Source organism: Hirundo rustica, chromosome 12 (assembly GCF_015227805.2).
Source record: "Hirundo rustica isolate bHirRus1 chromosome 12, bHirRus1.pri.v3, whole genome shotgun sequence".
NCBI classification, from domain to species: Eukaryota; Metazoa; Chordata; class Aves; order Passeriformes; family Hirundinidae; genus Hirundo; species Hirundo rustica.
Window position 1 is genome coordinate 9548836 of NC_053461.1, and position 23148 is coordinate 9571983.

At 40.0% G+C, this 23148-nt stretch overlaps 1 protein-coding gene across 1 annotated transcript in view; it reads right to left on the bottom strand.

Annotated features, from left to right (window-relative positions):
* Window positions 1–21280, bottom strand: part of KBTBD12 (kelch repeat and BTB domain containing 12) — a 41216-nt gene extending 19936 nt beyond the window's left edge. Inside the window, exons 1-4 of the mRNA XM_040076704.1 lie at window positions 21181–21280; window positions 12002–13136; window positions 10712–10982; window positions 7429–7579 (exon numbers count right to left, since the gene is read on the bottom strand). Coding sequence (XP_039932638.1) covers window positions 7429–7579; window positions 10712–10982; window positions 12002–13071 — 1492 coding nt within the window. The 5' untranslated portion in view covers window positions 13072–13136; window positions 21181–21280. The remainder of the gene's footprint in view (window positions 1–7428; window positions 7580–10711; window positions 10983–12001; window positions 13137–21180) is intronic.
* Between the last annotated feature and the right edge of the window lie 1868 nt (window positions 21281–23148).

Sequence of the window (23148 nt, forward strand, 5' to 3'; positions counted from 1 at the left end):
TTTCAACACTTCAGGCTTTTTACAATTGCACTTTTCCTAGGAGATATTTCAGATGCCACTGAAGGACTAAAAAAACCACTGAAGCCGCCTTTGTGTTCCACAACCCATTAATGCTTGAGAGCTTTCCATATCACACTTGGATTAGTCTACAATTAAACATACTTTCAAGGGCACTCTGTAAGCAGTGGTACTAATTTAGCAGGAAGCTCCTTTAGTAAAATAAATATATAAATAAAATACATGATCTTTATTAAGAAGTCAGGATAAAGAAGACAAGCCTTTGATGCAAGAAGGCAAGGCAGAGCAGGTGATGAGATTAGAACATCTTCAGCATTTCAATGAGGCACAGTTCTGTGCCGTGCTCTACCCACACACTGCTCTTATCTTGCTGAAGGCAAAGCACCCAGCTTGGGCTGGGATCAGCTGCCTCTCTCTTACCCCATGATCATGAGGAAATGCAATTTAGAGCCACATCAGCCTTAATAACAACACAGCCTTCCATCACTTGAGGGGGAAGTTCCATAAATGATGGTGAAGTGGTAAAGAGTCACTGTCAGTAATTACTTCAGCAGGTGCAAAGGCAATAACTGCTTTAAATACCTCTGAATATTTCTATAGGAGTGAGCCTGACATGCAGTTGAGCTACAAGAAATAGGGAACATTCCAGCATCCACTGACTTCACCCATGTCACTGATACAAAGCAGGCACTGGTACAGAGGAATTGCACTTCTAAGTCTCATCCACGCAGAGTTCTTACGGAATTAAATTTACCCTGCAGCCAAGTCCAACAGTGACAATTTCTTTTCCTCTAGGAAAACCACACAGATGTCAGTCTCATTGCATAGACAGGGTGGTTGAACAAAAAGAACGCCTACAAGGTGTCTGGGGGTCCACACAGGACTGTGCTCCATTGAGACTGACTACCAGATTCACACCTCATAATTTGGTTGAAATTAGACATGCACTACTGTCTCTCAGACAGGGCAGTGTATCGGGGAACAACAAGAGCAGAGCAGCTTCCAAAGGGAAGTTGAGCCGAGTAATAAGCTCGCCATGAGGTCACAGCTCCACAGAACCAGAGATGGGCAATTGCAGGAGGCCCTACTAGCAGGTTTCAGGCAAAGGCTCAGAAGGAATTGACCCCTCAGGCCTGGGTTTAACAGATGCTCCTGGATCTATGTGCAAAAGTGGTGGGTGGAGGCTCCAAGTGCTGCTCCAGATGATCAAGACTTGTTCGTGCTCTCAGGGTACTGTGTTATTCTTTATCCTATAACTGAGTCCTCAGATCACAATATCAAGCAACATGTGCTCTTAGTAGTGCCTCTTTGAATTTTTATCAAAGGAACCTAGGAAATGGGTTAAAAGAAAAGAAAAGAAAAGAAAAGAAAAGAAAAGAAAAGAAAAGAAAAGAAAAGAAAAGAAAAGAAAAGAAAAGAAAAGAAAAGAAAAGAAGTAATTCTTCAACAAACAAATGAAATCCAATATTTATCTCCCATAAAGTAATTCAATATTAAATTGATCTCTGGAATGTACAACAGATTTAATAGTGCTAGTCTCTTATGTAACGTTTCCCTTCATTACCAGCACTCAAGCTGAGTCTCAGCAGTTAAATTTCTCTCTCATTCTCTGCTAAGCAGAGCTGCATAGCTGGTGCCTCAGAGAAATGAGGGAGCCATATACCAGCCCTGGCAGGCACTTCCAAAGATGAAACCAAGGAGCACTGTCATCCTTTAGTAACTCACAGCACAGCAGATGAGGTAATGCAGCTTATAGAAGACATGAGGGCAAGAGATTGATTAGAAGCAAGGCAGATAAAACAGATTATTGTCTTCCTAAGCATGGTCAGTTGTTTCAGATTCAGCTCCCTCTTTTCTCATAAAATGCCTTTCCTGACTTCCTTTGAAAATACTTAAGTGAGTAGAAAGCAGTTTCAATCTCATCTATCAGACCAATTTATCTGCCTATTTTTGTTCCTCCTTGTACATGGACACCTTGGAGGCTGTTGCACAGATTTAAAAGCTCAGAATCAGACCCATAAGCTGCTACTTGTCAGAAGTCCAAATCATATTTATAAATAGACATGTTTATTGCAAAAGTGTTATTCAAATGCACAGTTAATACTCAAGCATGAAAGCTAAAATGTCTCCTTGCACCTCCTCCTACACACACATTCTTTTCCAGAGAGACCCCAAAGTACATATTCAAATAAGTATTTTATGATCAAGACATTTAGTATTTAATTGAACCTCATTTAACAGTTTAAAACTTAAAGAAAGCTTTCAGCAAGAACCCAGGGGGGAAAAAAACCCCAACAAGTTGTAATAGGTAGGATGCCAGTCTGAGGAGGATAAACAAAAATTCTTTGGTTCCTAAATCTTCCATAATAGGATTTCTCATTTAAGTCCTTCAATACATTATTTATAAAGCAGGAATTGTACAACATAAAAGAAATACGTGGCTAAAACTGTCGTAGTGATACAACTTCTTTTTACCAGTGACCTGTATTTCAGAGACACTAGTTCTACAGAGTGTGTTTTATTGTAAGTAATGAATATGGCATACAAATGGATTCATTTGGATAAATTTTCCTCATTTGTATGTTGGCTGAGATATGTTTTTAGAGAAGTAGCTAGAAAAGATTTTTTTTTTTAAGTGAGAGATTAAAATGCATGACCTTAAATAGAGCCCTCCCGTCTGGTTTTCTTCCAAAAGTGTCTCAATTGCCTCTGTCATTAAGAACACAATACTGCTTTCTTGGACTTCCCAACGAATGTAGTTATGTTCCTAGGAGAATATGGAGAGAAAGAGCTGAGACTAGTGAAAACAATGAATGGGAGAAAGGATTTTGAGCCTTAGGAAATGCTGTTCATATACTTGTGAGGATTATGTATGGTGTATAAGTAGCATGAGATTCTCTAGGAACATTAACAGACAACAACATTAACAACAAACAGACAATAATAATGTTGAAGGATTGCTTATTAAGACACGTGGTACAGGTTCTTGAACAATACTCAGGCCAAAAACTCTGATGTATTTCTCATTTTCCTTCTATCAGCATGACTCTAGAATAATTCCAGTTAAGTCATTAGGGTTTTACATGCTGGAGCTAACAATTAGTCTGGGAAGGGGTTTTGGACAGTAGCAACATACTCTGTGCTGTGCCAATAGGACTTTTCAGAAATTAACACTTCAAAAGCTAGGCTTGGGATTCTGATCTGGGTGAGAATAAATGATCTTGGCACAACACAACTGCCATCAGCAGACTACTTACTACAGGTTTACACCTACATGGATGAGAACAAAAATTAGACTTGTCTATCAAAGAATCTGCTACTTCGCCTTATTCAAAGCTAGTATTTCATCAATTCTTTCTGCTTCATATTTATGATAGAAAATGCATTTATACATCACAGACATTAGAGAGAATCAACTTTCTCTGCAATGAGTTTTCATCTATGCTCTATAGTCCCTCAGTGTGCTGACACCTGTGTAAGAGATCCTGTTGGAAAGAGCTGACAATCTTACTTCATTTAAGGACTTAGTTTTCAAGACTTGCTTGAAAGAAATCTAATCTCTCTGCATCACTATGTGCCCAGCTGGAACTATCTCTTATTTCATGTTTTTATTCCTGGGAAGCAGGGTGTGATCCTCCAGGCATACAGAAGATATCTTGCATTTACCTGTTTCCACCTTGCCTTCCTTCCTTCCCTTCCTCTACCTTCAGCAGCTCCCAGTGGATCTCCTTAGCTGGCTCCAGACTGCAGGATGCCCATGGAGATGATGAACCCCAAAAGGAAAAAGAATGGTAGGAGAAGTGGGGGATGCCTTTGGGAATCCAGGCAGTGCCATTCCATGCTTCTGAATGGCCCCTTCATTCAGTGTTCCCTGACTGGGGCTGCATAGGAGCCTGTTAGATGTCCAAGTTCTGTGCACACACAATTGAACCATGAGAAATTTCCATTAGGATTGGGGACGGTATCAATAGCAATAGCAGAAACTCAACGAAAGTCTCTCTCTCATCTACAGCACAAAAAGTTTAGTCATTAAGTCTGAGCTATCTCTGAGGCCACTACATGAGAACAACCTAAGAGCTATGATCCTCTTCAGAATGTGTCTTTTTGCACAAATCACCCTTGACAGCCTCTTTCTAGACTCCCAGAGTGCCTGACACTCCTTATGAAGTGGGGCGATATCCAAGGTATCCACAGCTTTGAGGAGCCTGCAGTGGTTTTCCTACCCTCATGGCAGTTGCTGCTCTTTGCTGTGTCACTATCAAGCTCTATTCTTTCCATTCCTATTCTCTCCTGAACATCATCTGCATGATCAAGTCCCATATCAGCCAGATTTGGAACACTTTCACTACCTTCCTCTCAATGCCATGAATTGCTCGTTCCCCTGGCCAGGGTTACCATTGCAAGTGTGCCCAAAGGGGAACTGTACCCACCTCACAGCCCAGCAGCCTGAGAACTCACAAGGTGACAAGAACCTGTCACCACAGATAAACTGTGGAATATAGCTTTTCTGTGTGAGGTTTCATTACAGTTGGCGAGTGTGAATTTACAGCTGGAGATGAGGCCACGTGTGATGTCTGCAGGGTAAGATGCCAATATAATGTCTGTATCACTGTTTCCAGCCAGAGTTCATTTGGAAATTGCTTCATCACTTTGAGAGGTCTTGGAAAATGCTTTAATCTCTGCACAGAGTTTTCAGACTGTGATCGTTAACATTTAACAACCCCATTGTCTTCCTGCTTTAACAGGTAAATCTCTGTTTCCACATACTCCTGCAGGTGGATTTAAACTGGCATATTCAAAGGCAGAATTTGTTGACCAATCTTTTTTTGGCTCAGACTTGTCTTTCAATTAAAAAATTAGTTGTAATATTATTTGATTTCCCAAGAAAACAAGACTTATGGAATTCCTCTAACTATATGTGTGCTCTCTATCTACATTTACATTATTTTTTCTACCTTACATAGCTTTTGTGCCTATTGGGCAGTTTCGACTAAATTTTGCAGATTTATACCTGTTAAAGTTCTTACAAGGTTTGTGAAAACTGGCAGTGAGAAGTTTATGCAAGCAGCCCAGACCTAGGTCAAAATGTCTTCTCTGCAACTGATATTTCTGATACCTGATTGTAACTCATCTGTGTCCGCACTTGCTGCGGTTACACCTTGAGTGGGCAGATCATCAGAAGGGAGGCAGGCTCAGAAATGTAATGGTAAAATAAGCCCAATCTTTCTCAAAAATCTGGAGCTTGGAGCAGCATGTGAGCTTAGTTAACCTTGGTATTAATCACGAGCAATTTTGTTCATTACAGTGAAATTACCCCAGATTTACACTGTTAAAATGGAGAACAAGCACTGCCTTTATGAATGTTTAGTTAGGTTTAGAGGCAAGAGTGAAGGGTCCAATGCAGCAAACTGTTAAACTAAGCGTGAAGTGCATTGGTTCCCTTACAAACAGGCTCAAATAAAGACTGCCATGGGAAAGAGTGTGAACCAGAAAAATGATGGAGACAGAGCAAAGCCCTGTTACCATCCATGTGCAGATCAGAGTGTAGCGAAGATTTTCTCTCCTACACTCACAGAATTATTGGTAGCAGCCAGCAGGTAAGAATTAAAGTTAGTGTTCATCTCCCTGAATACTGCAGCACTGGCTGCTACACATACAAAACCAAGGCTTTTTATTTTTTAATTAGCAAAATGCTTCTGAAGGTCAATGAGACCAGGAACTTTCCTCAATGCCATTTAAACAGGCATTTTTCACATTTAAGGCTGTGTTTTGTGTTCAATTTGTACATTTCATTACTGTAATCACTCACTTCTTGCTTTGTGAGATTTTGAGGGAAGAAAATGAATGCTGTTTTTCTCATTTGCCACTCCTTTTCCTTGTGCCAGTGTCAGGCTTGCTGTGAAGAAGACTGTCAGTTTGTTTTATCACATGCATCCCAGTGCGGCTGCCTTTTTTGGTCCCTGATTCCCTGTGTCATCACAGCCTACGAGGTCTTGATCTTGGAGCGCTTCTTAATGAAACACATGAATGCTGCTGTTCTCTTCCCAGCTATTCCAGCTGTTTCTGCTGCCCCATTAGAGCATCAGTGTCAGTATAAATAATTATATGTATTTAACCTTTTACAAAGCATAAAGTTTCCACATTTTCAAAGCACCTTTGAACCTGGGCAGCCAAAACTCATTATTTAACAGCACACTGACATTCTCTGTCACCAACCTTTGACAATAATGACACATCTTTCTGTTTACAAAACTCACTTTTCCTTATGGGCTTCTTTCATCCTTCCTCCTGGTTGTGTCTATGGGCCTCTCTCAAACCGTTTAAGAGAAAGAAGTTTCTCTAAAAGAAGACAAATGCAGCATTAAAGCCACTTTCCTCTTCTGCTTCAAAGACACCTTTCCTGTATAACCCCTTGCAAGCACTTTTTGTATTATGAGCCAGGAACAAACTCTGTTTTATCCCTGGTATGTAACAACCCAGACAAAGCCAGAACACCCTGATACAAGAGTTGTATTAAGCTGATAAGACTGTATTTTTTTGTTCACTTTGGTAAGCTTGTAAGCAGGGGTAATTTGAAGCAGAGGGGATTGATATGTCATGAGGTCCTTATAGAATTGCTGCTTTCTTCATGCCTAAAGCTGCCCATGAGGCCATGGGAACAGAGAAGGGCATGAATCACTCACAGCCCACCTGTAGATTGACTGGATGAACTTTTTTCCCTGCTTCTCCAAGAACTTTCCAGTCATATATCTATCTACAACAAGATATTTGAGGCAAAAGATTTTGAGGTAGGTAGGAGATTATTGAACTCATTTCCACAAATTGTAAAACTTTTGGTCAAAGTACTGTTTTGAAACAAAAAACCTGAAAGGATTCAATCAAAAATTGACAAAAGGAAATATTTAGATTTTTTTTTTTTTTTTTATGTGCTGTGTTGAGGTAGGTGGAAGAGAAGAATTCACTGAGTTTTATCAGGAGACACTCATGATGTTGGCTTTGGGAAATCAAAATTTTCTTTATCCTTATGCCTTTCCTTCATGTTGCTGCATATATTCCTTAGCATTTCACTGCTCACCTGTGAAATGGTGCTTCAAGGCTTCTCTACTCACTTTTTAAAATTCATTATTATTTATGGCACTGATACCCCAAAGAAAAGTATCAAAAAAAGTAAATTATCTTTGTTGCACGAATCCAGAACACTCCACGTTCACATAATTTAATCTACATAAATCATAGAAGGAAGAAGTAACGTGAGGAACAAATAACTTTAGAAAAATAATCTCCATTTAGTATGAGGTACTTTGTCCAACAGTACGTAACAAAGGGTGAGATATTTCACTTCACAAAGAAAAATTGCTGGAAAGAAGAAAACGTCATGGTGCTATCAGTTAAAAATCTGTTTCCTCTTACCCAAGACATAAATCTCCCCATTGACTACAGCTGTGCTGAAGCGATACTTGGAGAACTTCATTGGAGCTCTTTCCATCCATTTGTCTTGGCCCGGGTCGTACTGAAATGTTCTGTTACTTAATCGATCCGGCTCCTCGTCAGGCAGATCCATCTGTATGAAATATGACAGCCATATAATAATACAACATTTGGAGCCCTCCACATATGCCTGCAGGCAATTAATCACAGCAGACAGCTCAGCAGATAAATAGCATAAACACATCAATTACAGCTGCAGGGGATTGTACTCCCCAGGGTTTAACAGCACCCATGGGTGGTGGCTGGAAATCTCCTGTAGAAGACAAAGGAATAAGTGGGTATCTATGTCCTGCAGCAATAGAGCCAACGATTTGGGTACTAACAATACATTAGGATTAGGGTTAGGGTTAGGGTTAAGGTTCCCAGCTCTGGAAGAGCATACCCCCTTCCACAAGGCTGCTGTACCATTCTAATAACAACGATGGAAAACCAGTCTGTCTTTTTTTTCCCTGCTAAATCTCTTTCCACTCTTGCTCAGACTGTACCATGTCTTAGTCAGGTACCTAACTCGCCTTTCTCAGTCCTATATCTACATCGATATCTATATATCTTATCCTAATAAATATTTGCATGTTTATTTAGTCAGCCTAACCACAGTGATGTTGTTTAACAGCTGTAACTTCAATTGTTTTCATAATAAGCTCCTAACCCCCTCACTATATTTTTGTTGCCTTAACACTTTTTGTACTCACTCCTACTCCTCTTGTTCTCTCTAATTTTCTTCCTGCTTCTCTGCCCATCTTATACAATGCAGGGAATTCAGATGTTGTTTTCTGGGTACAACACCCTTGAATGTTAGCAGTGGGATGTCGAGGGAGGATTCTGAATATTTTGGGATGGAAGCTTTCACATTGAGAGAGTGAAAAGGAGAGAATTACTTTGCTTGCTTGTGATAGTGTTACATGTGTCCTTGTTTTCTTGTTGTTTTTCTTTCACAAAAGACCTTTCCAACACTAATGTCATGGACAAGATAGTAGGAGGCAAGCTAGAGAGTAAATATAAAGCCCCTTGGTTATTCCCTGTAAGCGCCCGGGGCATGTTCTTTCTCCGTGCTAAGTGTTAAACACTAATTTATTCACTGAAAGAGGGGTATTTGAAAGCTGGTATTTTCAGCACAGACTAAACACGTACTTAGGAGAAGACACCAGTTGACATGCTGTAAATTCACATCCAACCTCATTTTTGTGGTAACATTCTCCTTGGAGTGCACCCTGTTCTCTCTGTGTACAGAAAATGTAACTTCCAGCAGTTCTCTGTGTCTCAGGGGTCTGAAATCTTCCTCTCAGCCTCACCAAACACTTTCCTCCATTTTAACAGCCCCCAGTTACCAAGGCTGGGGTCTCTTTGGGTTTTAACTGTGCTGGCATTGGGCCAGACCAATGCTGAGCAGAGCAGTGCTGCTGTAAGCAAGTCCTTGCCCTCCTAAGCTGTCATTTTATATCCTGGCTTGACTTTGTCTTGTCTTATTTCAATTACAAAGCCTGAGTGGGAAGGGAACATGTATTTATCTCTGTCCTGTAATGGACACATGCGTTTAGGGCACTCTGTCAGTGCTGTTGTTAGGGTTTTTTTCAGGATTGACAGAACATTCAGTGCCGCTCCAGCACAGGGACGGCCCCTGGCTTGGCCAGCTCATTTGCTTTCCCAATGCAGCTGTGGTAACCCCACATATACAATCACTTCATCTGACAGGGGGAAGATAGATGGTACCAGAAGAATTCAGCACTCTCTAGTGCTGGTCTTAAAGCACTTTTTTGAGAATTTTAGATAATTTATTCTGGTCTGTGCAGGTACACCATAATCTTACAAGGCTATAGGTTTTGATCAATTGCTGTTAATCTGCTCATCCCAAATATATTTTTATATAAACTCAGACATCCCTGCATTGTTACTGATAGTACTGATAGGCATGTATCCACTTTAAGTGGATTTTTACAAAATTATTCTTGGCTCAGTATTCCTGACTTGTACTTCTAAGCCACTTTTCCCTCTCACAATCTGTTCTGGAAAAAAGCTTAATGAAGCTGGTTGTCTGACTTCAACATCTATCTTTGTTATATGACATGTCTTTCAGTTCAAGTTTTTTTTACAGACAGATTGTTTCTACGTCAAGTGTTTTTTAGTTCTTTACATATGAGATACCCTTGCAGAGTTGTTTCTGTATCAGAAATACTCTCTATTCTTTCTGTGGCCTCCTTGGGGACTCCCACACTCAAAGTATTCAAAGAGGCGGGGGTCTTGTTAGCTGAATGCATCTCACTTTTAAATACTTTAAACAGTAATTTATTTCAAGAGGACAGAAGCCGTTGAGTTGTGATGACAGTCTGAACATACTGCAATGAGAATTACAGATGCTCCACTTCATTGTCAAGTGAATGTGGGGCTTTTCCCTGAGCACTCAAAATTAAAATTCACCAAGCAATAAGTAAAAATGGGCTATACTCTTAAAAAAAGATATTTTGCACTGGGAGCAAATGGAGAGAGTGAGCTGAGCACTGCCCTTGACATCCATCTTCCCTGTAGCATAGCGCTGTACAATCTCTGTACTACTGAATATGTATCTGTGGCCCTGGTGAAAATTCCTCTAAAAAATTTACATGGCCAAATAATGCAACAGAAGTAAATAAATAGATTGGTTAAAGGACTCTGTTTGCCAGAGAATGCTTTGACTTTTCATTTAAAATGTAATGCAATGAAAATCAAATAAATTAACTTTAACCAAGTTAACCAAGAAGGCTTCCTGAGAAATCAAAGTGAACTTTAAATGTCATATATAAATCTGTCCCTGAAGTGTGCCTGTGTACATGCTTTTTGAAGACAGGGCACGGTTGAGGGCCCCTGTATGATTAAATGCCATTATTTATTATATCTAGAAAAATTTAAAAGGTGGTAAATAAGGAATAGAAAGGATGGAGCCTTTAATGGCAAAGGAGATGTATTTTAAATTCTTGCCCACTGTCCACATCTCTGTGAATAAATACTGCCCTTCCTGAAGTTGTTATTCACAGTGAGAATGGCATAGATGGATATTATTCTTCTTCACTGTGTTTGGTTTTCCTACAGAATATGTTTAATCAGAGGAATGTAAGGAACTTATTCTTCTGTTATCACTCATGTATTTTCCCATGCAAGAAGCACTGTAAAATTACATAACAGTTCTTGTTAGCGCACAAAGCAAACGAAGTAAATGAGCACGATTCTCAACCTGTGGTGTCCATCCGCCCAGCACGTACAGCTTGTCCTTCACTGTCACCACCATGTGGCAGGCCAATGGTACTGGCAGAGGCGCCGTGCTTCTCCAGGTGCCTTGCTTCATGGAATACTTCTCCACACAGTTTGTGACCAGATACTGATTTTTCACTTTCATTTGCCCTCCTATTACATAGAGGTCGTTGTGAGCAGTGCCCAGTGCATAGAGTTCACGGAGCTGAGTGCTGCACAGACTGTGCCAGAAGCGGTTTCCTTGCTGGTGGTATCTGTAGGAAAATCCAGAGTTGTAAAATTTCCTGGTTCACCCAGGTCCACATCAGCCTGTTTGGAAATGTTACCCCCTTTAATTGCCAGTGTTTACTCAGTACAATGGCAAGAGGAGCTCTCTCCTTCACAGAGAAGTTATAAAATCAAGCCCAATGTTTGCAAGATCGAGCATTTTTAGTGTGAGGAATCCTAGGTGTCCTTTCAAAGGTATTTGACCCTAATTGAGGTAAGAAGTCACTTATTTCTGCACGTGCTGCTCAATCACAGTTTCTGCTGAAATTAGCAGGAGCAGTGAGAACTCAGCACTGCAGAAAAGAAAGCCACTTCACCTGACTCACTATAAAATTATTTCCTCAAATTTAGGCATTAGCATTTGAAAATGCTGTCACAATTTTAAAATTTTATCTGTAATCCAGGAAATGTCTAATTTTCTTTAAAATGTGTGCATCTGAAAAAGATATGAGTAAAAACAGAATGATGTTTTTGAGCTATCAATCATTATCTTTAATCTGTGACGCACTGTCATCAACATTAACAGAGAAGCATGTTTTCTCTGTGTTACTAGGCTCATTGGACCATTCACTTGGCTCATTTCCCCCTGCTAATGACCTAGAAAAGAAGTATCCAAGGAAAATACTGAGATTTGGGTAAGGAGAATATAAAATCTACATGCATTGATCTAATTGAGCTCATTTACTCAGACATACCACAAGAGTAACTCCTCATTCTTTCAGAAGAGGCATCAAGATTTGGTTTTATATACATAACTCAGAACTATGAAAATAAGTTGTGACAAATTGATTAAAGTAGCCAAAATTTCTAAGGAAAAAAAAAAAATAAAAACAACCCACAAAACAAAAAAAACCAAAACAAAACAACACAAAAAAACCCACAAAAAAACCCCCACACAAGTGAAAACTGCTTTGTGTATTTGTCTTTTTTTCCTTTTTGTCCTCAAGGACATATTTAGATTTAAAAATTTTAAATAATTAGGGGATTTATGACAGAGGGTACACACCTATAAATTTCAATGCTCCTAGTCCTCTGTCTAGACATTTTGATGGCGCTTGGTTCACCTGCCACAATGATATCATTTTTCTCAGTGACAACACCAGTGCAAACATATCCTAAGCCCTCTCCATACTTTGGGGAGGAAATGAAGTAAGTCTTTTGTGTTGCAGGAGCATAACAAAAGCTGGCATCTGCATAGCTGCCATGCCTGGACCTGATGCCAAGGGAGCTGTTGCCGATGCAAAGCAGGAGATCCGTCGTCTCCATGCCGTATCGCAGGCTGAGGGAAGGGTGGCTGGACAGTTGGATGGTTTTCAGTGCTTCCTCAAACATATCATTGCATTCTGAATTGCACAGAATTATTGTGTTCCTTTTCCGGGCTTCCACAAGAAAAGAGGGGCTGACAAGTACCAGTCTCACTTGCTTGAGGAGCTCAACAAGGTGTTCTGAACGTGACTCTCTGCTGTGCTTGACCCATCTAATGACAAGGTCCAGAATGCTCTCCTCCCTGGAAATATTCAGATCATCTGATTTGATGATAGTCATCAGCTGCTGGAATTCAATCTCTAGTATTTCTTCCTGCAAGCTCACCTCAGCAAAATGCTGATACATGTATTTCCTCGCTTGGTCACATAAATCTTCTGCCCCAATGTGATTTGCAAAGTAGTAGATGCCCACACAGTTGGAAGCATCCATGTGTTCCATCACGTATTTCTGACACATATTGCAAACCTCGTCCATCTGCATGAAGTAGGCAGCCAGGGCAACTGTCTGCACGTTGAGGCTGGTGAGGCACAGGTCCGCGCTGTACATGTAGTGCAGGATCACCGCCATGCCCTTGGCAGAGATGTTGTGCAGCACCACTTCCCTCTGCGTGCACTCTGCCAAGCCACACGTGAACATGGCTTTGAAGTAGGCACTGAAGGCCGCCAGCACCACCTTATGGCAGGGGAATTTCTCACCTTCTGCAATCAGCACCACATCGGTTATCTGTGTTGATTCTTTCATTCTCTTTACTTGCTCCAATAAAGTCAAGCTATGGCGCTGCTTTCTCTTCTCCTCAACCTTGCAATTCATGGTTGATCTCCAAACTTCCTCTCTTTCAATATCCTCAGAACTCAAGGTCTTCACTGGGAAAGTTTCTAGAGATAGAAGCATAATATTGTCCAATAAGAACAAACAAATGAATATTGCTGTAATTATCTAAAGTTAATAATCTGTATGATGTGATATGAATCAGTAATGTATAAAAATTGTGCAAAATTATGGTGAAGTCTCAGATTCAAGGCCTCCAAGATGAAATATAAGAAAAACCAACAATTCAAATGACCTTCAGTATTCAATACCTACCCCCAGGTTTTGTGATTATTTAAAGACAATTACAGATTTCCCTTCAAAGCAGCCTTTTTCAACTGCCTTCTCCCTCTTTTCCCTGATCCTGAAACAGAGCCTGTAAAAATTGAATTGAGAGGGTCAACACAGTGTTGTGGGTTAAGGCAGTTTTTATCCCCAAAATCCCCCAAATGGGGACTGGCAGTGAAGTGGAAGGAAGCAACTTGGTCCAACTGGCCAGATTCTTCCCTCTCACACACCAACGCACAGGTCACTGGTTTCTACAGAGTCGCTATGGGTTTTCTTCGGAATAAGTAAAGATCAGTAAATAGAAGCCAGCCTTCAAGCTGTCCTTCTTCTCAGCAGGGTGTTTATGTGCTGCGGAGTCACAGTTTTGGTTCCGCTCACGGTAAATTCAAGGGACACTTTAAATTAAATTGTAATTATTAACATACATCTTCCAGTTTTATTTATGATGGGGAAAAAGGAAATTTGTGGTATCATTATAATTTCTGCTTGGGTTTTTTTTGTTTGGGGTGGGTCTTTTTTGGTTTGGTGTTGGTTTTTTTTTTTTTTTTTTTTTTTTTTTAAGTCAGGTCCTTTAGTGAATCTCTGTCTTTCTGCAGAATGTGAGGTATAGGTGTTGAATTTCAGTGAAAGAATAACATTTACCATCACTTGAGGGATACCAGTCCTTATCACTGGTTTTGGCTGTACTATGGTAATGAGACAGTTCTGTTTTAGAAATGTACTACGGAATCACCAGTACACAAGTTCTAAACCTGTGGTATAACCATGTTTGAAACACATTGTAAACATGCTACAAAGTTCTTAATGAGACTGTTGCAATGAGTAACGTTCCTCAGCAGCATAAATATTTGCAGGATCAAGGGCTTGTATCGTAGATTGAATTGGTTTTCTCAAATCTTGGCAGCACTAAGAGAAGTCTTAGTTACATTAAACATAAAAAATGAGTATATGAAATTCTTTGAAATTTCATCTAAAGGTATTTTTGCAAACAGATTTTTCTACAGATTTAGATAGATAAATCTTTAAAAATATTACAATTATTTCCCAGGTGGAAAGAAAATCTACAGCTATATCACCAAACTCAAGCCTACTCTTTTAGCTGTTCAATTGTTTTTGGAACTAATCATCATTCTACAAGTTAGTAGCAAGATTCCTCACTTTGAGTGCTAATTTAAAAGCTAAGCATGCTTGAAGATTGGCATTTCCTTAATTTGATCAATTCTTTCCATATTCTTAATATGGAACCAGAAGCACCAAATCTGAGAAATGAAACTGGGTTATTACCAGATTTTAAAAAAGGATTTGGAAGACTAAATATTAACATCTGGATGTGGGCCAAGCTTTTCTTATGATACTTTTAAAATACAATCAAAACAGTAAGTTTAGTACAAAAAAAATGGAGATGGTATTTAAAAATCTTGATTTTTTTTTTTTGTCTCCTTTGAAATTAAATACTGCATTTGAGAAAACATGGGTCTTTAATACTGTATCACTGCCGTTACAGTCAGTAGAAGCCTTCTATGAGATAGGAAATGTTCTTGGTTTTATCCTACATGATAATTGGACAGTTTATTGTTTTCCCCTTGTGCAATTTCATCACTTTGTAATATTTGATCTTCACTGCATTTTGATAAAGGAACCTCCCTATAAGCACAGATATCTTAAAGAAGATGAGCTGTAGTGTCTTGAACAAGGTTGTTCATCTCAAGCTCTATGAAAATGTTAGTAAGCACCAACAAGCCCCAATCCTGTTTACAATCTGACTAATCATGACTTTTCCTCCAAAATGATCAACTTCTCTCCTTTCTCTTTTATGATGTTAGAACTTCATGCTTCCCCCAGCTTTTCTATAATGGTCAAAATGTGTATTTTTAATGTAAAGAACACGTGAGATAATTAATCACCCAGACTTTTGTACAGATCAGGAAGAAGCTGTCTGTAGAACTGAGTTATGATTTAATTTCCTTTGCTTACCACCTTTAAGGTTTCTTTCACTGTAAGAGCAACACTTTGTCAGTGATTACACTGTTCATTAGATTTGTGAATTTTAAAGTGTTCATACCAGTGATCAGAACATCTGGCACAACACCCTGGCAGCCATCTCCTCTGCGTTTTCATCAGTAAGGCCTCAGCAATGGCAAGGTTGAGGCAAAACATAGCTCGTGCCATTTATGTGCTACTTGAGGTATTAAAAATCTGATAGACAATAATCCCATCCCACATCCACTGCCCAGGCACCCAGGATAGGTCTCCTCTGCCACCTCAAAGCTGCTGGTTCTGCTGGACACCCTCTCCAGGAGCTGGCACTAGGAGCAGGAGATGGGATGGCCCCTTCTGGACTTCGTCCATACCCAACAATCACCTCATCCTGTGAGAAGAGTCTGAGCCTTCCAGGCAGGATCGCTGCAACCCCCCAACCTGACTTCACCCACCTCGCTAAGCTCTGCAGAGCAATGCTGCTTTGCCAGGCAGAGCTGTAGGAAGAGTGTGGTTACTTCACACCTGCAAGAAGACAAAATTCACTTTTCCTTGTCAGAACACTCCTTCTTTATCTCTGTGTTTTGACAGCACAGTCATCTCCTGACTGAACTGTACTCAACAAAATCATGCTGTTGACTTGCATGTGAGTCTACTTTCTCCATTCTACAGCTGAGGAAACTGAAGCTAAAAGGTTAAAAGGAAAACAGGATTAAAACCCAGGGGTGAAATCCTTTCATTAACTTCAGAAATTCATCCCTGTGCTTTAGCTGCAAACTTGTCACTTCCCTTCTTGCTTTTAGCAGTGTTTAGGTGAAGTCATTGGAAGAATATTAATATTCTCCTTTATATCTCTGGAAAGACTATTAAAGGGTAATGATGAAACAGTGCTGCTTTGCTTTCCCTCTGGGATACAGAGGGAAAAAGATGGTACATTGAGAGTAAAAGAGAGGATAAGTGTGATACAAACATAATTTGCAACAAGACACTGCTCTGAGATTGTGTCAGAGGCTGGGTTGTCATTATAAAGCTTCCAGTGCAAGGTTCAAATCCTTTATAATGTCACCAGAAGCTGAAATCAGAGTTAATGCTTTACTCAGAATTTTGGGATACTTTTTTCTTCTACTGTGAAAACCTCCATTGGATGTTACTTTATTTGAGAGCTGAGCTATTAATTATTCTCCAGCTCTCTCTGCTACTTTAATTTTTATATCAACCATTTAGTTAGCCTAATTTCACCTTTTCTTTCTGCCTTTGTGCCATGAACTTTATGAAGAGCCATATATAATGCTATGCAGGAGCTCCAGCATATACTTTGGGAAGCAGTAGCATGCTGCATGAGCAGTTTAAAACATAAATAAGCACACTGCTGTGAGCTCAGCTCTCCAGCTTTTATGAGGCTATCAAACTATAAATAAATGCTGTCCTCAATTCTCAGTTACACTGCAGGCTCTTTGAACTGCCCCAGCACAAAGAGACTGTAAACCAGATGGAAGTAGCTTGTTAGGAATTTCTCCCAACCTCTGGGGGGGAAAAAAAGCTACCCTGTAATTAGAGACATTATTTTATCTGTATTTTTTTGCCTGGGATATAGACTTTTTTGCTTTTTTTGTCTTTTCCCAAGGAGTCTTCTATTTCTGTGTTGTGGTGGGATGGTGGGAGCTGCGGGACCTGGCCCAGCAGAGGTCACACCACCCAGCGTGGGGGGCACCGCCTGCATCCTCTTCCCCCCTCTGCTTTTTTTTTTTTTTTTTTTTTTTTCCTTTGCCTTAATGAGGCTGCCCTGCCTTCAGGCGGCCTCCGTTCAGGTGCTGAAAGGATCAGAGTCCAATCACATCAAAGAACGAGTTCTTCTGCCTATGAATTATTTGTGCTTCCTTTGTTATCAGTAAGCTGAGAAGCAAATCTGTTAATTGTATGCATTATGACATTTGGCTGACAGCCACAGTGAGGCAGAAATCAGCACTCAGATGATAATAATGTTATAATCTCAGAGTTCAATTATGAAGGTTGTGCTGGCATTTAAGATCAAGATTTTAAACCGTACAAAAGATCCCACAGTGCTCAGAAAGAGCAAATAATAATGCTATTCTTGATACAAGGAAAATGTATAATATTATAAATAAAGGAAGCCTCCAATGAATTATAGATGTTCCTATATCTGTAGGACAATAGGAATCATTCTCTTAATTCTGACACCTGGAAAGATGCCAGAAGAAATTATTATGTGATTGAATTATAAGGATTTAGAGGGTAGCAAGGTGATAAAAGCAGTTATGGCACCTATTTATCAAGAACAAATTGTGTCAGCCCAATCTAATTTTCTTCATTCTCTTCAGGTATAATAGAGGATAAATTAGATACTTTGTCTACTGATATGCTCATATGTGACAAATTGTAATGAAATCCACAGACTAAACCAACATCAGTTAGGTGCCTAATTGGTTGAAAAAGCAGGTTCTGATTCTGGTAGTCAGACTGGGAAGCATCTCTAGTCTGTGGCTTGAGAGCTGCGCTGAAAAGGTCACTCCTAGTTTTAGGGAATACTTATTTGTGGAGTTTCTTTATGAGACCAGATGACCATCGATGGCAAAAGGAAAAGAGTCTGCTCTCTCTCACCGGGGGAATATTTGCTTTATTGTGGAGTCCTGCCCTTCCTTGGCTGGAGCTCTTTCCCAATGGCTCACCAGTGCCAGAGACAGTGACGCCCTCCCCTGCCGGGGCTTTTTCCCCAGGGGCAGGGCCCAGAGGCAGGGACAAGCCACTGCCCAATCAGGGATAAAGTGGGAGTGGAACAGAGTTGGGTTACATTCCCTTGTGGGGGATGGGCACTGCTGAGCAAGGACAGACCGCATGACACAGAGAAAAAACATTACAAATCCGATGAAACACAATATAAACCCAATTAATGCATTACAACACTTATTTCCTTGCTTTGACTCAGATATGATTTCTTGAATTGATCTAATCCATTCTGTCCAGATAAAATATATAGACTTGTGGCAGAACATTAAGTGAGAAAACAACCAATTCTTTTTAAGAAAATTTATGTCCATATGGCCATACAGGTAAGTGAGAATAAAAGATGGTTCTCTGTAACAATTAGACATTTAGTGTCTGGATGTTCTTCAAGTATCACTGTAGCTACCAGCAGCCAGGGTACCTTTCTGGAACTTTTCCATATTCAGTCAGTTGCCAGTTACTTAGAGAATTAGGATTTTTCAGGCTTTCAAAGGCATCTAATTAAGTTAAAAGCCCAGCTCCTGCTTCAGCTCACTGTGTAATGTAGGAGCTGAAGTGTCTGCATCACTTTTAAAGGTAAAACTTCAGCCTTAAATAGCTTAGGAAATTCTAAAAGATTTGCCAGATGATGAGATCACCTTCTGTTAAAGTCATAGAAAGAACCCTCCTTGCTCAACCCTCTTGTTCTCCCAGGATCAGCTCTGTAGCAGGTGCAGTTCAGGTGATCTGAACTGATTTATTCCTAGCAGGCAAGGAGGAATTTTGAAGTTTTGAAATTACTAACACTACAAATCAAATTACATCATTGGCCCATATAAGATAAAGTCTAACAACCATTCTGAGAGAGATTTTAACTATTTTTCTCCCTCCCTCCCCGTGGCATCTTGTTTCTGTTACTGAGAAGCCTGAGTCAAGGCACTCTGAAGTCTCACTATATCCGAGCATAGGCCTGTTCTTGTTGGGATGTGCCGTTAGGCAGGCTCATGGGAGCTTTCTTAGCTTGTTACAACCTGCAAGTAGTGCTAAAGGAGGCTCTCAGTGCAAGGAGACAGGCTGCTGACCAACAAGCTGCTTCTGTAGATGGAGGCAGCTGCGGCAATGTTGTGTTCCCCTGTGTGCATCCCCTGCATCCTTGCTGCTCCAAACATCCCACTCCAGCACAGCCTGCAGTCATACCTATTCAGACTCCAACAGACACAGCCTAGCCTTTCTTCAGAAGCTTCATTTTCCTCCTTATTGCATTACTCTTCATTTAAAATAAAAATAAAATGAGACTCAACAAGGCTCTCTGAGCTAGGAGAAACCTGGTACCTAACAGGGAGATTTTTTTAAGCAGCTTGCAAAGCTTCAAAAACTGTGTTTGGGAGTATGATTGACCATTGGAGACCTGAAGATGCTTTGATCAGTTTTCAAAGCCTTTGTGTACTTTATGATTCTGGGAAGATTTGACAGTTTGAGCTCCATTTACTCCCAAGACAGGGGCCTAGATGTGGGATTGGATTATTATTGATCCTATCTCAGCAAATACCAGACTTTTTTTTTTCTTTAAACTGTTATAAATTCATGAAAAAAATCAAAGCAGCTAGAAATGAAAGACCTTATAGGCCATCTTTCTGAATGTGCCTTCACCTGACTTAATCTGGTTCAAACCTCAGTGAAGTCAGTGAAAAGAGTCCCACAATTTAAGTAGAAAATTGATGTGGCTCTGTTAACAAACGTCTGTGAACAAACCCCAGTCTGAGCCAATTATGTGCATTAATTGTATGAGAAGAATAGAAGCTAAAGATATACATCCCAAGCCCATTTCTTTTACAGTTCACATATGCAGATCATTTTTCTTGTATATAAAAACTAACTGAAAGGGCGAAGTGCTCATTCACAGAAGGAGGTTGCACAAGTTTTTACAATGACAGATGCCAGCAGAAGGAAAATATATTTCTAAAATGCATTTCAGTAGCTCTTCAAGCAGCCTGACAAGGGCCTTAGGGGTTTATCTTTTTGCATTTCTCTAAATATACTGGCTAGTATAGGAAAGGCTCACTTCTTGGAACAATTATATTATATAATGTAAACAGGTGTATCACAATTAAAAGAAACATAATTTAATAACTGTGCAAACTAGGCTCTCTTTCCATTTTTACAAAAGATTGTGAACTCTAATTGCTAATATTTACATAACTCTGAAGCATGCATCCCTCAGGTTAGCAAATTCTAGTATGTAAAACTTTAATAACCCTATCATTCAGCAGTAAGTTTAAAGTGCAAATTGTAAACCCTTATAACTCAATGTCAGGATTCCATTTGTTACTGTTTGAATCCAAACTTACCACTGAATTTCTCCAGTTCTAATTTTAGTCACTACCAAGCAAACATATGGGTATGTCCAAATTCACAGAGAGGAAATTCAGAGAAACCCATGGCAGCAACACACCACCACCTCCAATATGGCCCCTGCATTGACACACACATTCAATATCTCCTAAATCTGTAATCCTCACTGAACCCTCATATTGAATATGTTCATCCCTTTGGCAGGGATCAGTCCTAGGCACATATAGATACCCTGATGGAAGACGCAAGAGTTTCTCTGAGTTTCCTATTTGGAAGCAATGCCAGATGTTTGCCAGTTTGTGGAGTATTCAAATTTCCCCACTGTGCACAGACCTCAGGCACTGAAATTTCTGCATCCATGGGCTGATCCTATTTCCACACTGCTGACAAAACCAATATAACTGCAATTAGACCCCAAGTTTGATGATGATCAATGGTTCCTGTCCTAACTTTGTAATGAATCTCTTCCAATTCCTTTATGAACTGGACAGCAGGCACTGTAAGGAATAGAGAGGGCTCAGTTTTGGCAACAACAGTGGGTCCTACAGCCTCCTCCCCCTGTTGCTGCCTTGTAGCTGGCCCCGTGTTTATGCTCCTCTGTAGTACCTTGAAGGGTTCCCCAAGACATTCAGATGTCCCTGCCTGCCCACAAGTTTCTCATGCACGCAGCAACCCAAAGCAAACTTGGCCCTGGTGATTCCACTTTGCCCATCTGTCCCAACACCAAACACCCTTCCCTTTCCTGGTCCAAGTGGGGATGGGATTTAAATGTACCTTTCCGATGCTGGAAGCGGCAAGGGCCTGTGAGAATGCATGGAAGAGGGAAGGAGAGCTCTCACACAGCAGCACAGAGCTCCTGGTAACAGTGAGGTGCCAGGGCTATAAATAGCCTTGCACTGGGCTCCTAGCTGGGATGAGGACCTGCTTTAATGTCAGGCACAGGGGCACATTAGGACACAGCTGACAGGCACTGGTACTGTTCTTCTTATCTCCTGTCCATGTGCTGCCTGCCCTGCTGCCTGCCAGGCACTATGCTAGGGAGCATCAGACTCTTCTTTGGGGTGGTGCAGCCACAGTTGGTGACTACTTCAGGAATTCTGTCCCCCAAAGACCTTGCACAGAACCAGGCATATCCCTGGGTGGCAGCTGTTCCTGGGTAGCTGGAGCAGTTCCAGCGCAGGAGCACGTGGCTAACCAACCACAACAGATGATACTGCTTGCTGACCCTATTCAAGTAATCTCCAAAACCAAGGCCATTGTCTCCATAGCTGATAGAAATTTTCCCAAACTGATCTTCCTGCCCTTCTGTGAGATCGCCAAGAGCTGAAGCTGTACACAAAAGAAGGATTGCTGACCAAATTGAAGTATTATCTGTATATTTTATGGCTGTCTTCTTGTTTGTGCCATGTAGATCCACTAAATTGGCCCAGGATAGTGGGGCTGCTCTGATGTACATCATGTACTCTGAAAATTAAAGAGGAACAGAGACGGCCGTAATACACTATTTTTATTTTCATAGGTTTAAGCCAAGATGGAAAAAAGATTAAGCAACATTTAGGTTTATAAAATCGATTAATGTTGAGCCAATACTTTTAGTTGAGAAAGACATGAAGGGGTTTTCCTTTTAAGAACATTTTAAGAATGATCTTTTTAAAATGGCATTAATTTATTTATTCACCATTATAATGCGTTGATTGATGGTAACATCTTCTGAGAAAACTGAAAATGAAATGTATTTCCTTATCTAGATTTTTAGTCGGATGATTTTATTACACAGTTTTTCTAAAATCCATAGAGGAAGTGTGCAGAAATGTCCAACTGCTAATAGCAGTTTGTTTGGTTTAGAGGGAATTATTTTAAAAGCATATTTCATAGCATTTGTGAACAAAACTACGAAAAAAAATCCAGTTATTAGAGTTTAGTCTTGTCAGAGAATTCAATAGACAAGATTACAGAGATATATATTGTCTAAACTCCCAGACTGTTCTTATTAAAGGTTTGGATTTATCTTAGAAATAAAAATACCAAATCTCATGCCACAGCTCTCACAGAAGCCTAGCAAGAACAGTGTGTTGATGAAATATCACAGATGTGATAAAAATGGACCATATCCCATAAATTTCCCTGTTCTCCTCTAATTTGGAACAATTTATAGCATGGTGCTGGTTAACAATGGAGAATTTATGTACTTAATTGTATTTATATGAAACCAGCCCCCTACCACAATAATAATTGTTTCCTTTATGGGTGCATTTCTTCTGATATTTTCTATGATGAGCCTGTTTCACAAAAATGCTAACACTTTTAAGGCAAATTTCTCTTTATTGCTCATGAAATTATGACTATTTCGCTTGCACTTCACTAAAGTAACTGTGACACCCTGTCATGCAGTGGGGGAACCCCCTGGGCAGCTCTCAGCAGCATTTCATGATGTCACAAATGGAGTGTGTGCCCCTCATATTTTTGCTGGAATTAAAAATTTTTTTCTGCTTTATGCCAAGCCTGGTTTTGCCTTCTTCATGTAATTAAGTCATAATCCTTTCATTCTGATATCATTATTTGTTGTCATGGTGATTTTTATTATAAAAATGAATGGCTGGGATGTGGGCGAAGACAAGTTTTTCCTGAACTTTGTTAAGCTAGTATCAAAGGCAAGAATATCTGTGATAATTCAAGACATGTGTGATCTTTTATCACAGTGTATTTGAAAACGAGAAGGAGTAGGCATCAGAGACAGAAAAA